Here is a 17,637-nt window from a genome sequence, read left to right on the forward strand (position 1 = left end):
AACTCTGTATCCCATGTAAGTCACTAATGGGACCTGGAACACACTCAAGAAACTTGACATAATCCCGGAAAAAGCAGCCCGCTTGATTGGCTCCATATCCACAAGCATCCACTCCCTCCACCACCAACATTCAGTAGCAGCAGAGTTTACTGTTGAAATTCTCCCAAGATCCTTAGACAGCACCTTCTAAATCCATAACCAATTTCATCTCGAAGGACAGCAGATACATGAGAACACCACCACCTTCAAGTTCCTCTCCAAGCCACTCACCATCCTGATTTAGAAATATATTGCCATTCCTTCACTGTCACTGGGTCAAAATCCTGGAATTCCCTCCTTAAGGGCATTGTGGGTCTACCTACAACATATGGATTGCAGCTGTTCAAGAAACAGCTCAACACCACTTTCTCAAGGGCAATTAGGGACAGGCAATCAGTGATGCCCATGTCTCATGAGTGAATCAAAATAAGAGCTGTCATTTGCTATATTCATTGGATTGATGTCTCGGTGTGTTGTACAACAATATGTCTCTGGATTAGTGGTGCTGGAAGAGCACAGCAGTTCAGGCAGCATCCAAGTAGCTTCGAAATGATTTGCCTGCTTGGATGCTGCCTGAACTGCTGTGCTCTTCCAGCACCACTAATCCAGAATCTGGTTTCCAGCATCTGCAGTCATTGTTTTTACCAACAAGATGTCTCCCCCAGTCAGGCAAGTGATTCAGGTCAAGACATTAAATCTTATCAAGAAAGAGTTGTCTCTAGTAGTTAGAGCTAAAGTGATCAAAAGACATGGACAGAAAGTGGGAACAGGGTACTGATTTGGATGAACAGCCATGATCATGTTGAGTGATGGAGCAGGAATTGGGGCTGAATGGCCTACTCCTGCTTTCTATGCTTCTATGACAAGCAGCAGGTACATCTGGGCAAAAGAGCTTATTAATACAGCAGTACTGACAGCCTTTCGCCTCACTGAAATGCAAATGCATTAAGAGGCATGGCACAGCATGGCAGGTATGACAAGGCAAAGTATGAATGCTGCTGTCTTGAAGATAGATGCTAATTAAGCAAGTGCTAAGAGGGCAAGCAAGCAGCTCGGAGATACAGCCTGGTCTAATTATGATCTGGGTGCCCTGGCCCAGCAACATAAAGCATTCATTCGAGGCTCGTTGCCAACGCACCTTTGCAAGGCAAGTCTATACTTCTTCAGTACACTAAAAGTGGATTGGAGAGGAGCCACAAAGTTTGAGAGGTATTGACAAATGTCAATGTCAATGTCGGAGGACTGTGAGGCTGCTGCCATGGAATGTTCTCCAAGAGGTAGTTCGCTGTTGAGCAACATAGAGGCTGTTTGGAGACATCAATAAGCTGAAGGTGCCTGGTACTCACTCTGCCTTCCCTGTTGAGAATTTCTAATTTATTTAGTAAGATAGAAAACTGAATATTAATAGGTGAGTTGTGATGTTAATAAGGCATTTAACAAGCAATAATCCTCTTAACTGGCTCACTGTTCTCACTGCTGCCCAGTGAGAAACTCACCCAGCCACCGAGAAGATGCATAAAAAATGTTTAAATCTCCTTCCAACAAGATAACACTCGCTCAACTCCTCACATGATTCTGCCACAAATCTCACCATAGCCCACATCATTCAGGCCCCAATTAGGTTCCACCCATTGTATTTTTCACAAAAACATAAAGCTATGCAATACATAGGTGCTCCACAGAAGCAAATTTTATTTCTGGAGAAGATCACTGGACTTGAAATGTTAACTCTGCTTCTGTCCACAGATATTGCCAGACTCACTGAATTTCTCCAGCAATTTGTTTTAATTTTATTTCTGTATGTTCAATTGCAATTCAACAACTATACAAGTTCCTCTCCAAGCCACACACCATCCTGACTTGGAAATATGTTTCCATTCCTTCTCTGTTGCTGTAACAAAATTCTAGAACTCCCTTTCTAACAGCACTGTGGATGTGCCTACACTTGATGGACTGCTGCAGTTCAAGATGAGGGCACATTATGACTTCTCAAGGCCAGCTAGAGATTTGACATTTTATTAACAAATATAAAGGAAACTGGTGACCTTGATGCATTTTTGTACGGTCCTGTTTTAAACAAAAATGAGCCAATAAAACAGTTACAAGGACAGTTAAAGCCATAAACACTAATCAAAGACTTATTGAGCTGACTGGGTAACTGAACTACATCAGTCAATAGATTAAACATTGGCCCATGCAGAGTTTTATGACCTCAAGTAGGATAGACAAGGACATTGCGATTAACATTGGTACATTCAGTTTCTCCTTCTGGAAGGAAAAGTGGACATCAGGTGACCTTGCACTTGGTTTGTTTGTGCTGGTTAGCATGCTATGCTGAACCTGACTGTCTAGGCTCCCACATGAAACATAATCAGTTGGGCAAGGTATTTGCAAACCCAAAGGCTGTCATGATTTCAGGAAAAAGGAACAGGTCAAGGAGAAAGCTAACAGAGATCACTACTTGAATTTGACAGTATGGTGATATTCTGACCTAGCCGCTTGCTGGTTGAGACGTTCCTTCTCCTCAGCCACCTCAGCATACAGTCTTCTTCGCTGTTGTTGGATAGCTTGCTCCTCTTGTTCAAGCTGTTTCTCATATCTGTTGGAACACAGTAACAATCACTTTGGAGAATTAACATAGGTAAGCAATAATCATATTCTTTAATATGCTGAAAGTATCTTTAGCGTAACTGAGGGGAATGAGAAAACATCCTTAACAATAAAGGTAAAGGTAGAGTCTTACCAGACCATCGGGTTGCTCACTCATTACAGAGTGATAACTGGTGCTGGTTTAACCTGAGGGTCACCACGCCTCAAGTGAGGGGAGTTGTTGAGTAGGAAAATCCTTCATGGTGACCTCAGCCAGTGCAGGAATTGAACCCATATTGTTGGCATTATGCTGTATCACAATCCAGCCAACCAAGCTAACTGATCCCCCACCATAAACAATATCATGTAAATTAACTATGTAGTTTAAAATAATTACTTAAAGTACTGAAATTCATTTTACATGACCATTCAATTTAACCTTTTAAACAATTTCCATCAACTTGAATCAATTGCTGACGGTCATGTCAGCAAAACTGAGAAAAAGAAACAAAAATTACAAAACTGAAGTTTTATAATGCTGACTAACAGTTTTCTAAATACTTACTTTATAAAAGCCTTTACAGAATGTGATCAGTTATGAAAATTTGTTCTGATGATGACACACTCTTCAAATTAAAATGGCACCTTTTCCATTCCTCAGAATGGATTACAAATCTATTGCCTTTAGATTATACTATGACCTCAGTAAAAATTGCTCACAAATCAGCTATAAACAGGTTTTATGTGAAATTTGCCCTTAACTGAACTGATATCTGAAGTCAAAACACAACTTATTATTTTTTAGCAGAACACTGTCATTTATATTCTCCGACTTTGAAATGAACAGTTCAGTGTTATCGGACTCAAGGGGTAGACATTATTTGAATTTCTTTTCTCCAAACCTTTGTCTAGCAAGATCCCGCTCCCTCTGGCACAGATCTTCTTTCTCCCTCTCCAGTTGTTCCCTCAATTCTTCAGTCTGTTTGATGTATCTCTGGGCCGCACGCTCATCAGATTGCAGAAGTTCAGCCTCATGCAATGCTTTCAGTTTCTTGAGTTCTTGTTTATGCTTAGCTATTAGCTTTTGAATCTCTGGCTCCAATCCTGGAAATCAAGAAATTCAGTTATGCTGATTTATGATAAGGCCACTGAGAGGCCAGACAGAAGAAAATGCTATGACTTTTAACAATAACTTGCTACATAGGAAGCCTTTCCAAGGCACATTATAGAGGTGTGAACATCCATAATGGCAAAGAATGGGACATTGGGAAGTGGGTGGTTGGGGAAGAATGTGACGAAGCACTTTGTCAAAGTGCAAAGTTTCAAAGAGTTAAATAAAACAAAGTACTGCAGATGCTGAAGAACTAAAACAAAAAAACAGGAATTGCTGGAGAAACTCAGCAGTCTGGTAATATCTGTGAAAAGAAAGCAGATTTAATATTTCGAATCCACTGACCCGTTCAGAGTTCTGAAGAAGGGTCAGTGGATTCAGAACATGGATGCTGCTCTCTCTCCACAGATGCTACCAGATCTGCCGAGTTTGTCAAGCAATTCTTGTTTTTGTTTAAGTTTTAAGGAGGCTTTTAAAAGAAGGTGGTGGATGGGAGAAAAGGTTTAGAGAATGGTTTCCCGGTGAGCTTGGATGCCTAAAGGCATGGGTACCAAGGAAGGGACAAAAGAATTGGGTGGAATGCATAAGAGGTCAAAGTCAGGGAAATGGTGAATTCAAAGACAGAGGGCATTTATGGGACTGGAAGAGGTTACACACATAAGGAGAGACAGGGAACTTGGTGGGGGGGGGGGGGGGGGGGGGGTGGCACTGACAAATAAGGTCACTGAAGTTAGGGGCGAGTATGACAGGTTATGAAAGGCAAGGTTTTATGGGAACAGGTATTTATGATGAGTGGGAAACAGGAGGCTGTCCAGGACATCACTGGGATTGTCAAAGTCTAGAGGTGATACAAGGTATCCTCTAGCAGGTAGAATGAGTATGAGTGGAGATGGACAATGTCATGTGTGTGAAACTCTTCTACTTTTACGATGCTCTGGATTTTGGGTGGAAGTTTGCTGCAGCTCAGGGTCAAATAAGACGCCAAGGTTGCATAGACTCTTCCAAATTCTTCCCAAAGGGGAAAGGAAGAGCCAGCAAATGGTACATTGATTCATATGTTGTTTAATGGTTTGCAAGTTTAGCATGTGCACTAATGGTGTACTAGATAAACAAGTATCAGTTTTTGCCACCAGATATCTCTATGCTTTACAATGTTACCTGAACAAAAACCTGTGGAGATGGAGTGAGATAACAATAGAATTGTGTAGCATTTTTGAGAAATGAGCATTTCAATGTACAGATTCAATGCAAACAGCATGAAGATGCTGTACTCATTTATCTATATCTTCAATTACTTTTAACACAATGTACAATTAGCACTGAAATGTGTAGACCATCTCACTTAACGTCTACACCTAGGAGACCAAGGTCACACCAGATTTTGTTGGTTTAATTTGTTTAGACAAGAGGTCAGCGCCTAGGAGGACTTTGCAAAATCTTACAGCACAGAAAAAGCCTGTACGGTCATCTTTTCTCTCCTGAAAATGTTTCCTTTTCAAGCATATGTCCAATTCACTTTTAAAAATTGAATCTTCTCTACCACCCTTTCACAAAATGTAAAAAAAACACTCATGCTCTCTGCCTTTTTTTTTAATCAGTTATCTTAAATTTATGTCATTTGAGCCTATTGCCAGTGGAAACAGTTTCTCTACACAAAAAGTTTATAGTTCTTAACTCTTCTATTAAAGCTGCTATTAAACTACTACTTGAAGAACAATCCCAGTCGCAGTGGTATTATTCCAGGAAACCTAGACATGCCACAATAAAGCACACTATGTACTTTTGCAAGGAATACTGAGTAAAATTAACAGCTTCCTGTTCAGGGTCAAGCACCTTTTCGTGACATTGTCAGCCAATTCTGCAACAAGGTTAAAGTGCTTACTTACACTCAATTACTAAGTGATTCTGCTTTTCTGGCTCCTTCAGTGAATCAAGTTGTAACAATACTCTGATAATTTCACCATGCCAAACCCACCTACATTTCAGCAACGCAAGTGATGATCAGAGGCAACTGCAGCAATGTTCCATAGAGTTGTTGTGCCTACAACATACAAAGTGCTTCTTTCTCATTACTGTATCGTTCTAATAAAGCTCTCCAACTCTCAGTATTACTCAATTCTTGAAGAATTGTTAAGAATTGCAGCTGTTCAAGACATCCACAAACACACAAGTGTTTTAGCTTTCCATCATCCATAGTATTTTCCTTTTGTCAACAAATAATATGGCAGCTGATCAGAGACTTGGTCAAGAGATACTTTTTTTTGGTTGCAGCTTAAAAGTAGACGACAGCTGGTAAAGTAATTGCATCATGTACTTCTTGATGATTTGCTCTTTACAAATCTTCTCAACATTCACAAGCAAGCTATAAGGTAACAAATCTGATTATAAACCTGTTACAATAAATATGTCCTATTGTATATTTGAAAACGTGAGCAGTAGCTATATGATAAAGTTGGAAATTCTTTTAGTTCAGTTAAATGGCTAATCTGTTGCAAAATGATTGAATACAATACTTTCCCATTCGTGGTCATCCACAACAATATGCAACTGTTAATGGTCAGATATTCTCTTTAGAACATCAATTATAAGCCCCAGGCTTGTAAACTGGTACCTTTTACAGTAATCTCTTTAATTTTCTTTGTCTTCTCATCTATCCATTTCTCTCTGCGTATTTTTTCTGTTGCACTCATTATTTCTTTTAACTTCTTGATTTCCTATAGACAGAAATAGTGAAACAGGACGTTATTTAAAAAAAACTGCAGCACAATGGTCTTTACTATGAAGTTCAAATGCTGAAAAAATTCAGAGACAGGAATAAAAGGACGCGGTCATATATATTTTTAAAAAACTATTCAGATTGTACCTCTGTCCTCTGGCAGCCTCAGGATCAGGCCTTTGCCAGATCACAGGAAGTCATATGTCAGGGTTAGCTTAGGAGTTTTTAAATACATTTAAAATGTGCTATGCACCACGCAGTTTGCAATCCTTCTGCATTTTAGTATTAGATTCAATTACATTTCCTTGTTGCAAACCATAGTTTGAAATAATTAATGTTCCTTAATGTAGAATCTGGAAAAAAGATAAGGTTGTATTAATGGCCCCAGAGGCATTCGTTCCTGTGTGAGCTTGAAGCATTTAATTTTTTTATACCTCCCTCACCCAGCTGTGGGAAACAAAATATATCCTTTGCCAAAGGGTGTAACAAGTATAATGTGAAATATTCAAAACATAAAATGAATGCGAGTGCAGACTGGGCACGCACACACCATGATCTTGTGATCTAAACAGCTACTTTACATGGACCAATTGTTCTGCCGCTTGTAGACAATGATGATGATTTGGAAATTGGCCCAAGAAAGGATACTGAACCAGTTTACATGGATGCAGCAAGAAAACAGTTTTGGGGAGAAGGGCAGAGAGGTTGGGTTCTCCAGAAACTAGAACTGGAATCATACTGTGGATGTGTTAGATTAGGGAAGTACAACCTATATGTACAAAGACTGCCCTGTGGTCACAGATAAAACAAAAGCTGTAGCACTTTTCACGTCTGGCAGATTACAGAGCACTTTTGATATAATTCAGGGTAAAAAGCAGGCAATTTACAAACACCCAATGAATTAAGTAAACTGTTTAGAGGATTTTAGTTGAGGTATCAATATCAGTCACTATTGTGTGTATGGATGTTTGGATGGTCTACCCATTTTTAGATGGGTAGCCATCTTTCCATCTTAGTCATGTTGAGTCAATAAGTTGAAGTTTACTGCATTAGTGCAACTAGTCACAGATTATATGAATGGGACCTACTACTACAGAGACTCTCAGCAGATCTGTCTCCAACTAGCTCCTTACTTAATCTGACCATGTCCCTGTGACATCATCACCCAGATGGAGTGCCTCACGTACTCAATCAAGTATTAACCTTTTCAGACCCATATGCAGCACCCAACAACAGGAGAAAGAACCCTTTACCGTATGTGGGTGTTGGTTATCCCTAACTGCCCTTCAACTCAATGGTTTGGGGACAGTGAAGAGTACATCACATTGCTATGGGCCCAGAGTCACATGTAGGCCAGACTAGGTAAGGACGACAAATTTCCTTCTCTAAACAACATTAGTGAGCCAGACAGAATTTTTAAGGCAACTGGTGATAGTTTCACGTGCACCACTGAGATTAGCTCTTAATTCCAAATTTATCAATTGAATTTTGAATTTCACCAGCTGCCACAGTTGGATTTAAACTTCCTGATATAAACTGAAATGGGGTTGGACTGCTATGACCAGAATACCAGGAAAGTTTTACAAGTTGAAATTCAAGTATTGCATATTATTGAATTGGGTAATTCAATATTGCTTTTTAGAATCTGTAAAAGAGAGAACTTAAGACTGAACAGCACGGAGAAAAAGTGCCAAAAGCAACAGTGTGAAAGAAATATCCAAAGCCTGCAGACAGAAAGCATCCATCTCTCCTCATGTCTCTCCATGTCAGAGAAAGGCAGAAAGAGAAAAGAAAGAATTCATACAAGAAAATACAAGGCCAGCATGCTGGCTCAGTGGTTAGCACTGCTGCCTCACTCTGCTAGTGACCCAGGACAATTCCAGCCTTGAGTGACTGTCTGTGGGCAGTTTGCATGCTCTCCCTGCATCTGCATGGGTTATCACTGGGTGCTCTAGTTTGCTCCCATGGTCCAAAATTTGGGCAGGTTAGGGGGACTGGCCATGATAAATCACTCAGTGTCCAGGCATGTGTAGACTAGGTGGGCTAGCCATGAGAAATGCAGGATTACATAGATAGGGTAGAGGGGGTTGGACTGGGTGGGATACTGTTCGGAGGGTCAGTGTGGACTCAATGGGCCATGTGGCCTGCTCCCACACTGTAGGGATTCTATGATTCTATGAAAAGACACTTCATCTGATCAACCATCAAACTGAAGAATGACCTTCGCCCTATCGCAAAAAATCAAAAGGACTGGTAAAAATTATTTTCCATTTTGTGGTGTGGACTTTTGGAATTTTTCTTACCACATCTATATTCTATTTCCATATGTAGTAACTGTGTTAACTTTGTGTGTGTGTGCGCATGAATGCATGTGTGCGCGTGTCTGTGTCTCTGCAAGTATTTGTGTGGGGGGGTATAGTTTAAGTTGCATAAATCTTTTACATTGTTGTTGTTTTTTTTCTGTTACTGAAGAAAATCTGGTGTGAATTGCTTTTATTCTGAATAATAGGTCATGTTGGTGGTCTCTTTAGGATTTTCTAGTTTTTGTTATTCATTCGCAGGATGTGGCAGTCACTGGCTAGGCCAGCATTTATTGTCCATCTCTAATTGCGCAGAGGGCAATTAAGAGTCAACCACATTATGGTCGGCCTGGAGTAATATGTTGGCCAGACCCAGATAAAGATGGCAGATATCCTTCCCTGAAGGACAATAGTAAAACAGAAGGGCTTCTCCTGACAATCAACATGGTTTCGCGGTCCTCACTAGACCTTAATTCCAGATTTTTAATTGAATCCAAATTCCACCATATGCCATGGTGAGATTTAAACCCAGGCCTCCAGATCATTACTGGGGTCTCTGGATTAATAATTTAGCAATTGTGCCACTAGGCATTAGACATTTTGTTTTTTCTTGTGAAATTGTATGGCATGATTATCAGCCCCCTCATCCCTTGTTCAGAATCTTGGTACTTGATCATATAGTACTGCGTAGAGTGGTTTCCACAGTAAGAAAATACAGAAGGTATGGAGAAAGTACAAAAATGACATAATAGAATAATAGAGCAGAGAATGTTCAACTATCAGGAAAGATTGACTAGATTAATCTTTCTAGAGAAAGATCTACTGGTGACCTGATGGGATACTTTAAATTTGTAAAGAGACTCGACAGAACGAAGGGTTTAGATCAGAGTGGTGCTGGAAAGCCATAGCAGGTCATGCAGCATCCAAGGAGCAGGAAAATCGACGTTTCGGGCAGAAGCCCTTCATCAGGAATATAGGCAGGTAGCCCCCAGGGTGGAGAGATAAATGGGGGGGCGGGAGGTGGGCTGGGAAGAAAGTAGCAAAGAGTACAATAGGTGAATGGGGATGGGGATGGAAGTGATAGGTCAGAGGCGAGGGTGGAGCGGATAGGTGGAAAGGGAGATTTGCAGGTTGGACAGGTCATGAGGACAGTGCTGAGCTAGAAGGTTGGAACTGAGGTAAGGTGACGGGGAGGGGAAATGAGGAAACTGGTGAAGTCCACATTGTTGCCCTGGGGTGGAAGTGTTCTGAGGCATCAGGTGGTGAGGGAGTGGCGGTGGAGGAGACCCAGGACCTGCATTTCCTTGGCAGAGTGGGAGGAGATTTGAAATGTTGGGCCATGGGGTGGTGGGGTTGATTGCTGCGGGTGTCCCGGAGATGTTCCCTGAAGCACTCTGCGAGGAGGCGTCCAGTCTCCCCAATGTAGAGGAGACCGCATCGGGAGCAACGGATACAATAAATAACATTGGTGGATGTGCAGGTGAAACATTGATGGATGTGGGAGGCTCCTTTGGGGCCTTGGATTGTGGTGAGGGAGGTGGTGTGGGCGCAGGTTTTGCAATTCCTGCAGTGGCAGGGGAGGGTGCCAGGATGGGACAGTGATTTGTTGGGGGGCGTGGACCTGACCAGGTGGATCAGGTACGTTTTGGCGCCGTCCTTTTGGCGCTGATCATTTGGCCCTGCCATTTTGGCTCTGAACTGTTTTGCCGCTCATTACTTTGGCACTGAGCTGTTTTGGCGCCAATTCAGAATAAAAAAAAGTCTTGTTTGATTAAAGAAGAGAGGATGACTAATGATCCAAAGTAATTTTCTCAACTAGCAAGAATTGATAGTCAAAGCTGTAATGACCAGCTGTAGATTCAAATCTCGTTTTGTAATCATTTTCTCATTTAACAATTGTTAATAGTCATCTACCGCCTTGATGATACAAACCAAAATTTTCAAACAATGGTTATCTATATGTATTGGTGCCAAAACAGTTCAGCGCCAAAGTAATGAGCGCCAAAACAGTTTAGAGCCAAAACGGCGGGGCCAACTGATTGGCGCCAAAAGGGCGGCGCCGAATAGTCCCATTCCATGACCAGGTAGTCACAGAGGGAACGGTCTTTGCGGAAAGTGGAAAAGGGGTGGGAAGGGAAATATATCTCTGATGGTGGGGTCCGTTTGGAGCTGGCGGAAATGTCAGCAGATGATATGGTTAATGTGAAGGTTGGTAGGGTGGAAAGTGAGGACCGGGGGGGGGGGCGCGGTTTCTGCCCTTGTTATGGTTGGAGGGGTAGGGTTTGAGGGCATCTTCAACCTTGTGAGAAAGAAGGAAGCCATCTGGTGTGTTCTGTGATGGAACTGGTCCTCCTGGGAGCAGATACGGCAGAGGCAGAGGAATTGGGAATACGGGGTGACATTTTTGCAGGAGATAGGGTGGGAAGAGGTCATCCAGGTAGCTGTGGGAGTCGGTGGATTTGTAAAAATGTCAGTGTCAAGTTGGTCGTCATTAATGGTGATAGAGAGGTCCAGGAAGGGGAGGGAGGTGTCAGAGATGGTCCAGGTGAATTTAAAGTTGGGGTGGAATGTGCTAGTGAAGTTGGTGAACTGCTCAATCTCCTCGCGGGAGCACAAGGTGGCACTGATGCAGTCATCAATGTAATGGAGGAAGAGGTGGGGAGTGGTGCCAGTTAACTACGGAAGATGGACTGTTCTAGGTAGCCGACAAAGAGACAGGCTTAGCTGGGGCCCATACAGGTGCCCATGGCTACCCTTTTGGTCTGGAAGAAGTGGGAGGATTCGAAGGAGATATTGTTAAGGGTGAGGACCAGTTCAGCCAAACAAACGAGTGTGTCAGTGGAAGGGTACTGTTGGGGACGTCGGGTGAGGGGGCTTGGAGGCCCTTGTCATGGCAGAAGGAAGTTTAGAGGAATTGAAAGTCCATGGTGAAGATGAGGCACTGGGGGCCGGGGAAACGGAAGTCTTGTAGGAGGTGGTGTGCTGGGATGGTGTCTCGAACGTATGTGAGGAGTTCCTGGACTAGGGGGAATAGGACAGTATTGAGGTAGGTGGAGATGAGTTTGATGGGGCAGGAGCAGGCTGAGACAACGGGTCGTCTGGCGTGGTCAGGTTTGTGGATCTTGGAAAGGAAGTAGAATCAGGCGCTGCGGCGTCCCAGACTACGAGGTTGAAAGCTGTGGGTGGGAGATCTCCTGAGGTGATGAGGTTCTGAATGGTCTGAGAGATAATGGTTTGGTGATGGGGATGGGGGTCATGGTCAAGGGGGCGGTAAGAGGAGGTTCTTCGAGTTGGCGTCTGGTGTCAGTGGTGTAGAAGTCAGTGCGCTAAATTACCACTGCACCCCCTTTATCTGCTGGTTTGATAAAGAGGTTGGATTGGAGCAGAGGGAGTGGCGGGCTGTGCATTGAGAGGTTGGAGTGGGGGAGGGAGTTAGACAGTTTGAGGCGGTTAATGTATCGGCGGCAGTTGGAAATGAAGAGGTCGAGGGCGGGTAATAGCCAGTACGGGATGTCCAGGTGAATGGAGTGTGTTGGAGGCGAGTGAAGGGGTCCTCAGAAGGTGGGCGGGAGTCCTGATTGTAAAAGTAAGCTTGGAGGCGGAGGCGGCAGAAGAAATGTTCAACGTCACAATGCATATTAAATTCATTGATGCATGGACGGAGGGGGATAAAGGAAAGGCCTTTGCTGAGGACTGATCGTTCATCCTCAGTGAGGGGAAGGTCTGGGGGAAATGGTGAAAACTTGGCAGGGCTGGGAGCTAGGACCTGGTGTAGGCATGGTGGTGGGGGGAATGGGGGGAGAGTCATTAGCAGGGGTGGTGTTCCCCTCAGGGTTCTGGGGGGGCTGGGATGGTGGCAATGGAATCTGTGGGGGGGGGGGGGGGTGTTGGCAGAATGCAGGTGAATGGCATTGGTAGGGGCGGAAGTGGGGGTGAACATGGCAGTAGAGGGGGCGGATGTCGCTGAACGTGTGACGTCAGTGATGACATGGGGGATGGAAGTGATGTCACGTGTGGTGCACGAGGAATCATGAGGGGCAGAAGTGACTGCAGATGTGGCCATGATGGGGGTGGAAGTGATGTCATCGATCACCATGGGGATGGTAGCTGTACCAGCCACATGGCTAATGGCGCTTTTATGACGACCAACTTGACACTGACATTTTTTACAAACCCAACTCCCACAGCTACCTGGATTATACCTCTTCCCACCCGATCTCCTGCAAAAATGCCACCCCGTATTCCCAATTCCTCCACCTCTGCCGTGTCTGCTCCCAGGAGGACCAGTTCTACCACAGAACACACCAGAAGGCCTCCCTCTTTAGAGATCGCAATTTGCCTTCTCACATTGTTGAAGATACCCTCCAACGCGTCTCAGCCACATCCCTCAACTCCGCCCTCAAACCCCACCCCTCCAACCATAACAAGGACAGAACCCCCCGATCCTCACTTTCCACCATACCAACCTTCGCATTAACCATAACATCCGCCAACATTTCCGCCACCTCCAAACGGACACCACCACCAAAGATATATTTCCCTCCCCACCCCTTTTCCGCTTTCCACAAAGACCATTCCCTCCGTGACTACCTGGTCAGATCCTCGCCCCGCCCAACAAACCACTTTCCCATCCTGGCACCCTCCCCTGCCATCGCAGGAATTGCAAAACCTGCGCCCACACCTCCTCCCTCACCATCATCCAACGCCCCAAAGGAGCCTTCCACATCCATCAAAGTTTCACCTGCACATCCACCAATGTCATTTATTGTATCCGTTGCTCCCGATGCGGTCTCCTCTACATTGGGGAGACTGGACGCCTCCTCGCAGAGCGCTTCAGGGAACATCTCCGATACACCCACACCAATCCACCCCACCACCCCGTGGCCCAAAATTTCAACTCCCCCTCCCACTCTGCCGAGGACATGCAGGTCCTGGGCCTCCTCCACCGCCAATCCCTCACCACCCGACGCCTGGAGGAAGAACGCCTCATCTTCTGCCTCGGAACACTTCAACCCCAGGGCATCAATGTGGACTTCATCAGTTTCCTCATTTCCCCTCCCCACCTTACCTCAGTTCCAACGTTCCAGTTCAGCACTGTCCTCAATACCTGTCCTAACTGCCAATCTCCCATACCACCTATCCACTCCACCTTCCCATCTGACCTATCACTTCCATCCCCATCCCCATTTACCTAGTGTACTCTTTGCTACCTTCTCCTCAGCCCCACCCCACCCCCATTTATCTCTCCACCCTGGAGGCTCCCTGCCTCTATTCCTGATGAAGAGCTTCTGCTCAAAACATCTATTTTCCTGCTCCTCGGATGCTGCCTGACCTGCTGTGGTTTTCCAGCACCACTCTGATCTAAACTCTGGTTTCCAGCATCTGCAGTCCTCACTTTTGCCTTGATAGGATGAAGGTACAGATGATGTTTCAACTTCTGGGGAGTCCATAGCTAGACATTACGCATTTAAGTTAGCTCCTAATAAATTCAATTACACATTAAGGAGAAACTTGTCTAAAGAGACAGCAGCAAGAACGTAGACCTCACTACCACTTAGAGTAGGGGAGGTGAATTGCACAGATTAGAGAAATCTAGGCAAATATATGAAGGAAAAAGGAATAGGAACGAAGAATAAAATGGAAAGAGGTTGTGGAGTATAAGCACGAGAATAGATGAGGAGGCAAATTATCCTGTTCCTATACTGTACATTCTGCATAATTATATGGATTTGCAGTCTGAATCTCTCACCAGTTCATGCTGCTCTTGCATCTGTTGAATTTTCTTAGAGTATTTCTGGTCCACCTGCTTCAATTCATTTACCATGGACTCACACTTTGCACTTAACCCTTTCTTGTCATCTATCAGCTGTAAGGAACAGATAATAAAAATCTCAAAAATTCTATCAACATAACTAAACATTGAGCAAAGTATATTTAAATTCAGCCCTCAAAAAAAACCCAATACATTCTGTAGTATACTAAGCATTACAACAGTTATAACATAACTTTATCAAAGAGGTAAATATTTACAGTTTGAAAGAATAATTGAGCTGACCATGAAGCTCAGGATGAATAACAATAAAAACAAGTCTAAACCAATACAAATGACGAATAAACATTATTATTGTCAAGTTCTAACTTCATCAAAATTTTCTCTGCCAAATGTCTTCCCTTTGCCTTCCTAATGACACACATCCAGAGCATTACAGTAATTTAGCCAATCATGTCATGAGTTCTTTTGTTGCTCAATGAAATAAGGTGTCAGTCTTAAAGCACACCAGCTCACACCTACCTCTGAATCAGAAGGCTATGGGTTCAAGCTCCACTCCAAAGACGTGACCACAGAATCTAAGTTCCTAATTCAGTGGAACACCGAGGGAGAGAGTGCTGCAATATTGATTACTGGATGAGACATTAAACCAAGGCACTATCTGTTCTCTCTGGTATACATAAAACGGGTGAATAGCACCATTCAAAGAAAAACATGCGAGTTTTCATCCCAGCATCCTGACAGATATCTATCCCTCAACTAACATCACTATATAGCCACTTAAAAGTGCTTAAGACTTGTGCCAATTGACTCAAGAATTGAAGTATCATAACCAAATCTGATCCTCTTGTGACACATTGCCTATATACTAACACTTATAGCAAGAGTAACTGGATACTGATTGGAGGTGGAATTCTGGTTAATTTTGTCCTCCTCTACCAAGAATACCAATGCCAATTATAAGCACTCTAAAGCCTTCATCCCCTTCCTGCCCCATCAAAAATAATAAATTTACTACTGATTGGAAACTAACGAGAATATTTAAAATAATGACGCTGGACCACTTCAGGGAGCAATTCTTTTTCAGTACATATTTCAAATTTAACAGAGAGATAATGTATATGAAGATATTATACGGGGTTGGGAGAAGAACCCGGTAGCAAGTTAACTAAGTTCACCATCACTTTTGCCTGAACCCATCCAAATTGATTAAATAAAGGTGTCCTTACTCTGCCGCTGTTTACAAAGATATAAATGATCTTACATTCCTTCGTGGGATACATGTATCACTTGTGCTGTAGCCAGCATTTATTGCCCATTGATAATTGCCCCAAAGAAGGTAGTGATGAGACAATTTCTTGAGCTAATGAAATCCATGTGGTATAGGTACACCCACAGTGCTGTTATGAAGGGACTTCCTGGATTCTGTTCCAGTGACAATGAAAGAACTGTGTTGCTTGGATTGGAACTTTAAGGTGGTGGTATTCCCATACAGTTGCTGCTCTTGTCCCTCTAAGTGGTACAAATCATTGGCTTGGAAGGGTTCCAGCTGAAACTTTGCTGAACCTTTCATCTGTAAACAAGATATAATTGTTTTATACCTTCCTACCTCAAATTAAATCCCCACCCCTGATAACACCCATAAGAAATATCAATAAGAAAATAAGTGATTAAGGCATGTTCAGAGATCAACCTGTTGAAATTTATTTGAACCAATCATTTATAAACTTCCTATCTTAATTTCTTATTACACATTTCTGATACCAGCAACTATCAGTACTAGCAACACCCACAGAATTTTTATTTTACGAAATTTACAATATATTAAAGTATTTAATATGTAATTCATTTGAAAGGTGTACAGTTGTTTTCAATTACATTTAGTGCTGTTAGCCATTTAAAGTCCAAAAACCAGGAAAGATCGTAACAAATTGAATAAACTAATGGTTACCACTGTTTATTTAATTAATTCAATTCAAGTCCCAAGGTTCAAAGCACAGTACAAGGAAAATAGTGTCAACACTGTAATGCGTAGATAAAGATAAATAATGAATACATCAAGAAAATAGAATAAAATAGAATTCCTACAGTGCAGAGAGAGGGTATTCAACACATCGAGTCTGCACTGACCCTCTGAGGACCATCCCACCCACACCCACAACCCATCCTCAAAAACCCACATGGGGTTTTTACCATGGTTAACCACCTAATCCGCACATTCCTGGATATGACAGGGCAATTGTTTAGCATGGCCAATGGACCTAATCTTTTTTTTCTTTATTCATTCATGGGATGTGGGCGTCACTGGCTACGCAGCGTTTATTGCCCATCCTTAATTGCCTAGAGGGCAGTTAAGAGTCAACCACATTGCTGTGGGTCTGGTGTCACATGCAGGCCAGACCAGGTAAAGATGGCAGTTTCCTTTCCGAAAGAACATTAGTGAACCAGATGAGTTTTTATGACAATCAACAATGGATTCATGGTCATCATTAGACACTTAATTATAGACTATTTTTAAACTGTATTCGGGGTACCCAGAAAATTATCTCAATCTCTGGATTAACCACCCAGCAATAATACCACAAGGCCATTGCTACCCCAGAGAACTGCGCATCGTTGGACCGTGTAGGGGAACCAGAGCACCCAGAGGAAACCCACAAAGACACGGGGAGAACCTGGAAATCGTACACAGAGTCTGGAATCGAATCTGGATCCCTGGTGCTGAGGCAATAGAGCTAACCACTATGCCACTCCTAATACATATAACAAATTTTTGGATACACGATTCCAGGACACCTGCTGCTGTCGAAAGTTCTGGACCGGAGTCTAACTAGGAAGAATGCAATGCAATATTACCCACTAAATGTACCAGTCACATATGGCCCCTCAAGCATGATCTGCCATTCAATAAAGTCACAGTTGGTCTTCAACTTCAATTCCATCTTTCCATCCAATCCTACATCCCTCAATTTTCTTAGTATCCAAAACTCTACCATCTCAGTGTCAACATACCATTTATCTTCCTAATTACTGGCTATACGTGCATATTAGCTTTATATATTTTTTGCGCTTCTTTTTATCTTCTTACACCTAGTGGTATAGCAGACAAAGT

The 17,637-nt window shown here is 43.0% G+C and overlaps 1 protein-coding gene across 2 annotated transcripts in view; it reads right to left on the reverse strand.

Annotated features, from left to right (window-relative positions):
• Window positions 1-17,637, reverse strand: part of cep131 (centrosomal protein 131) — a 134,705-nt gene that overhangs the window by 39,224 nt on the left and 77,844 nt on the right. For both annotated transcript variants that reach the window (XM_072558775.1, XM_072558774.1), the window contains 4 exons: window positions 14,505-14,621; window positions 6,351-6,453; window positions 3,531-3,732; window positions 2,531-2,638 (listed from right to left, as the gene is read on the reverse strand). In XM_072558775.1, coding sequence (XP_072414876.1) covers window positions 2,531-2,638; window positions 3,531-3,732; window positions 6,351-6,453; window positions 14,505-14,621 — 530 coding nt within the window. The remainder of the gene's footprint in view (window positions 1-2,530; window positions 2,639-3,530; window positions 3,733-6,350; window positions 6,454-14,504; window positions 14,622-17,637) is intronic.

The sequence above is a fragment of the Chiloscyllium punctatum genome, chromosome 39 (genome assembly GCF_047496795.1).
Source record: "Chiloscyllium punctatum isolate Juve2018m chromosome 39, sChiPun1.3, whole genome shotgun sequence".
Taxonomy (NCBI): domain Eukaryota; kingdom Metazoa; phylum Chordata; class Chondrichthyes; order Orectolobiformes; family Hemiscylliidae; genus Chiloscyllium; species Chiloscyllium punctatum.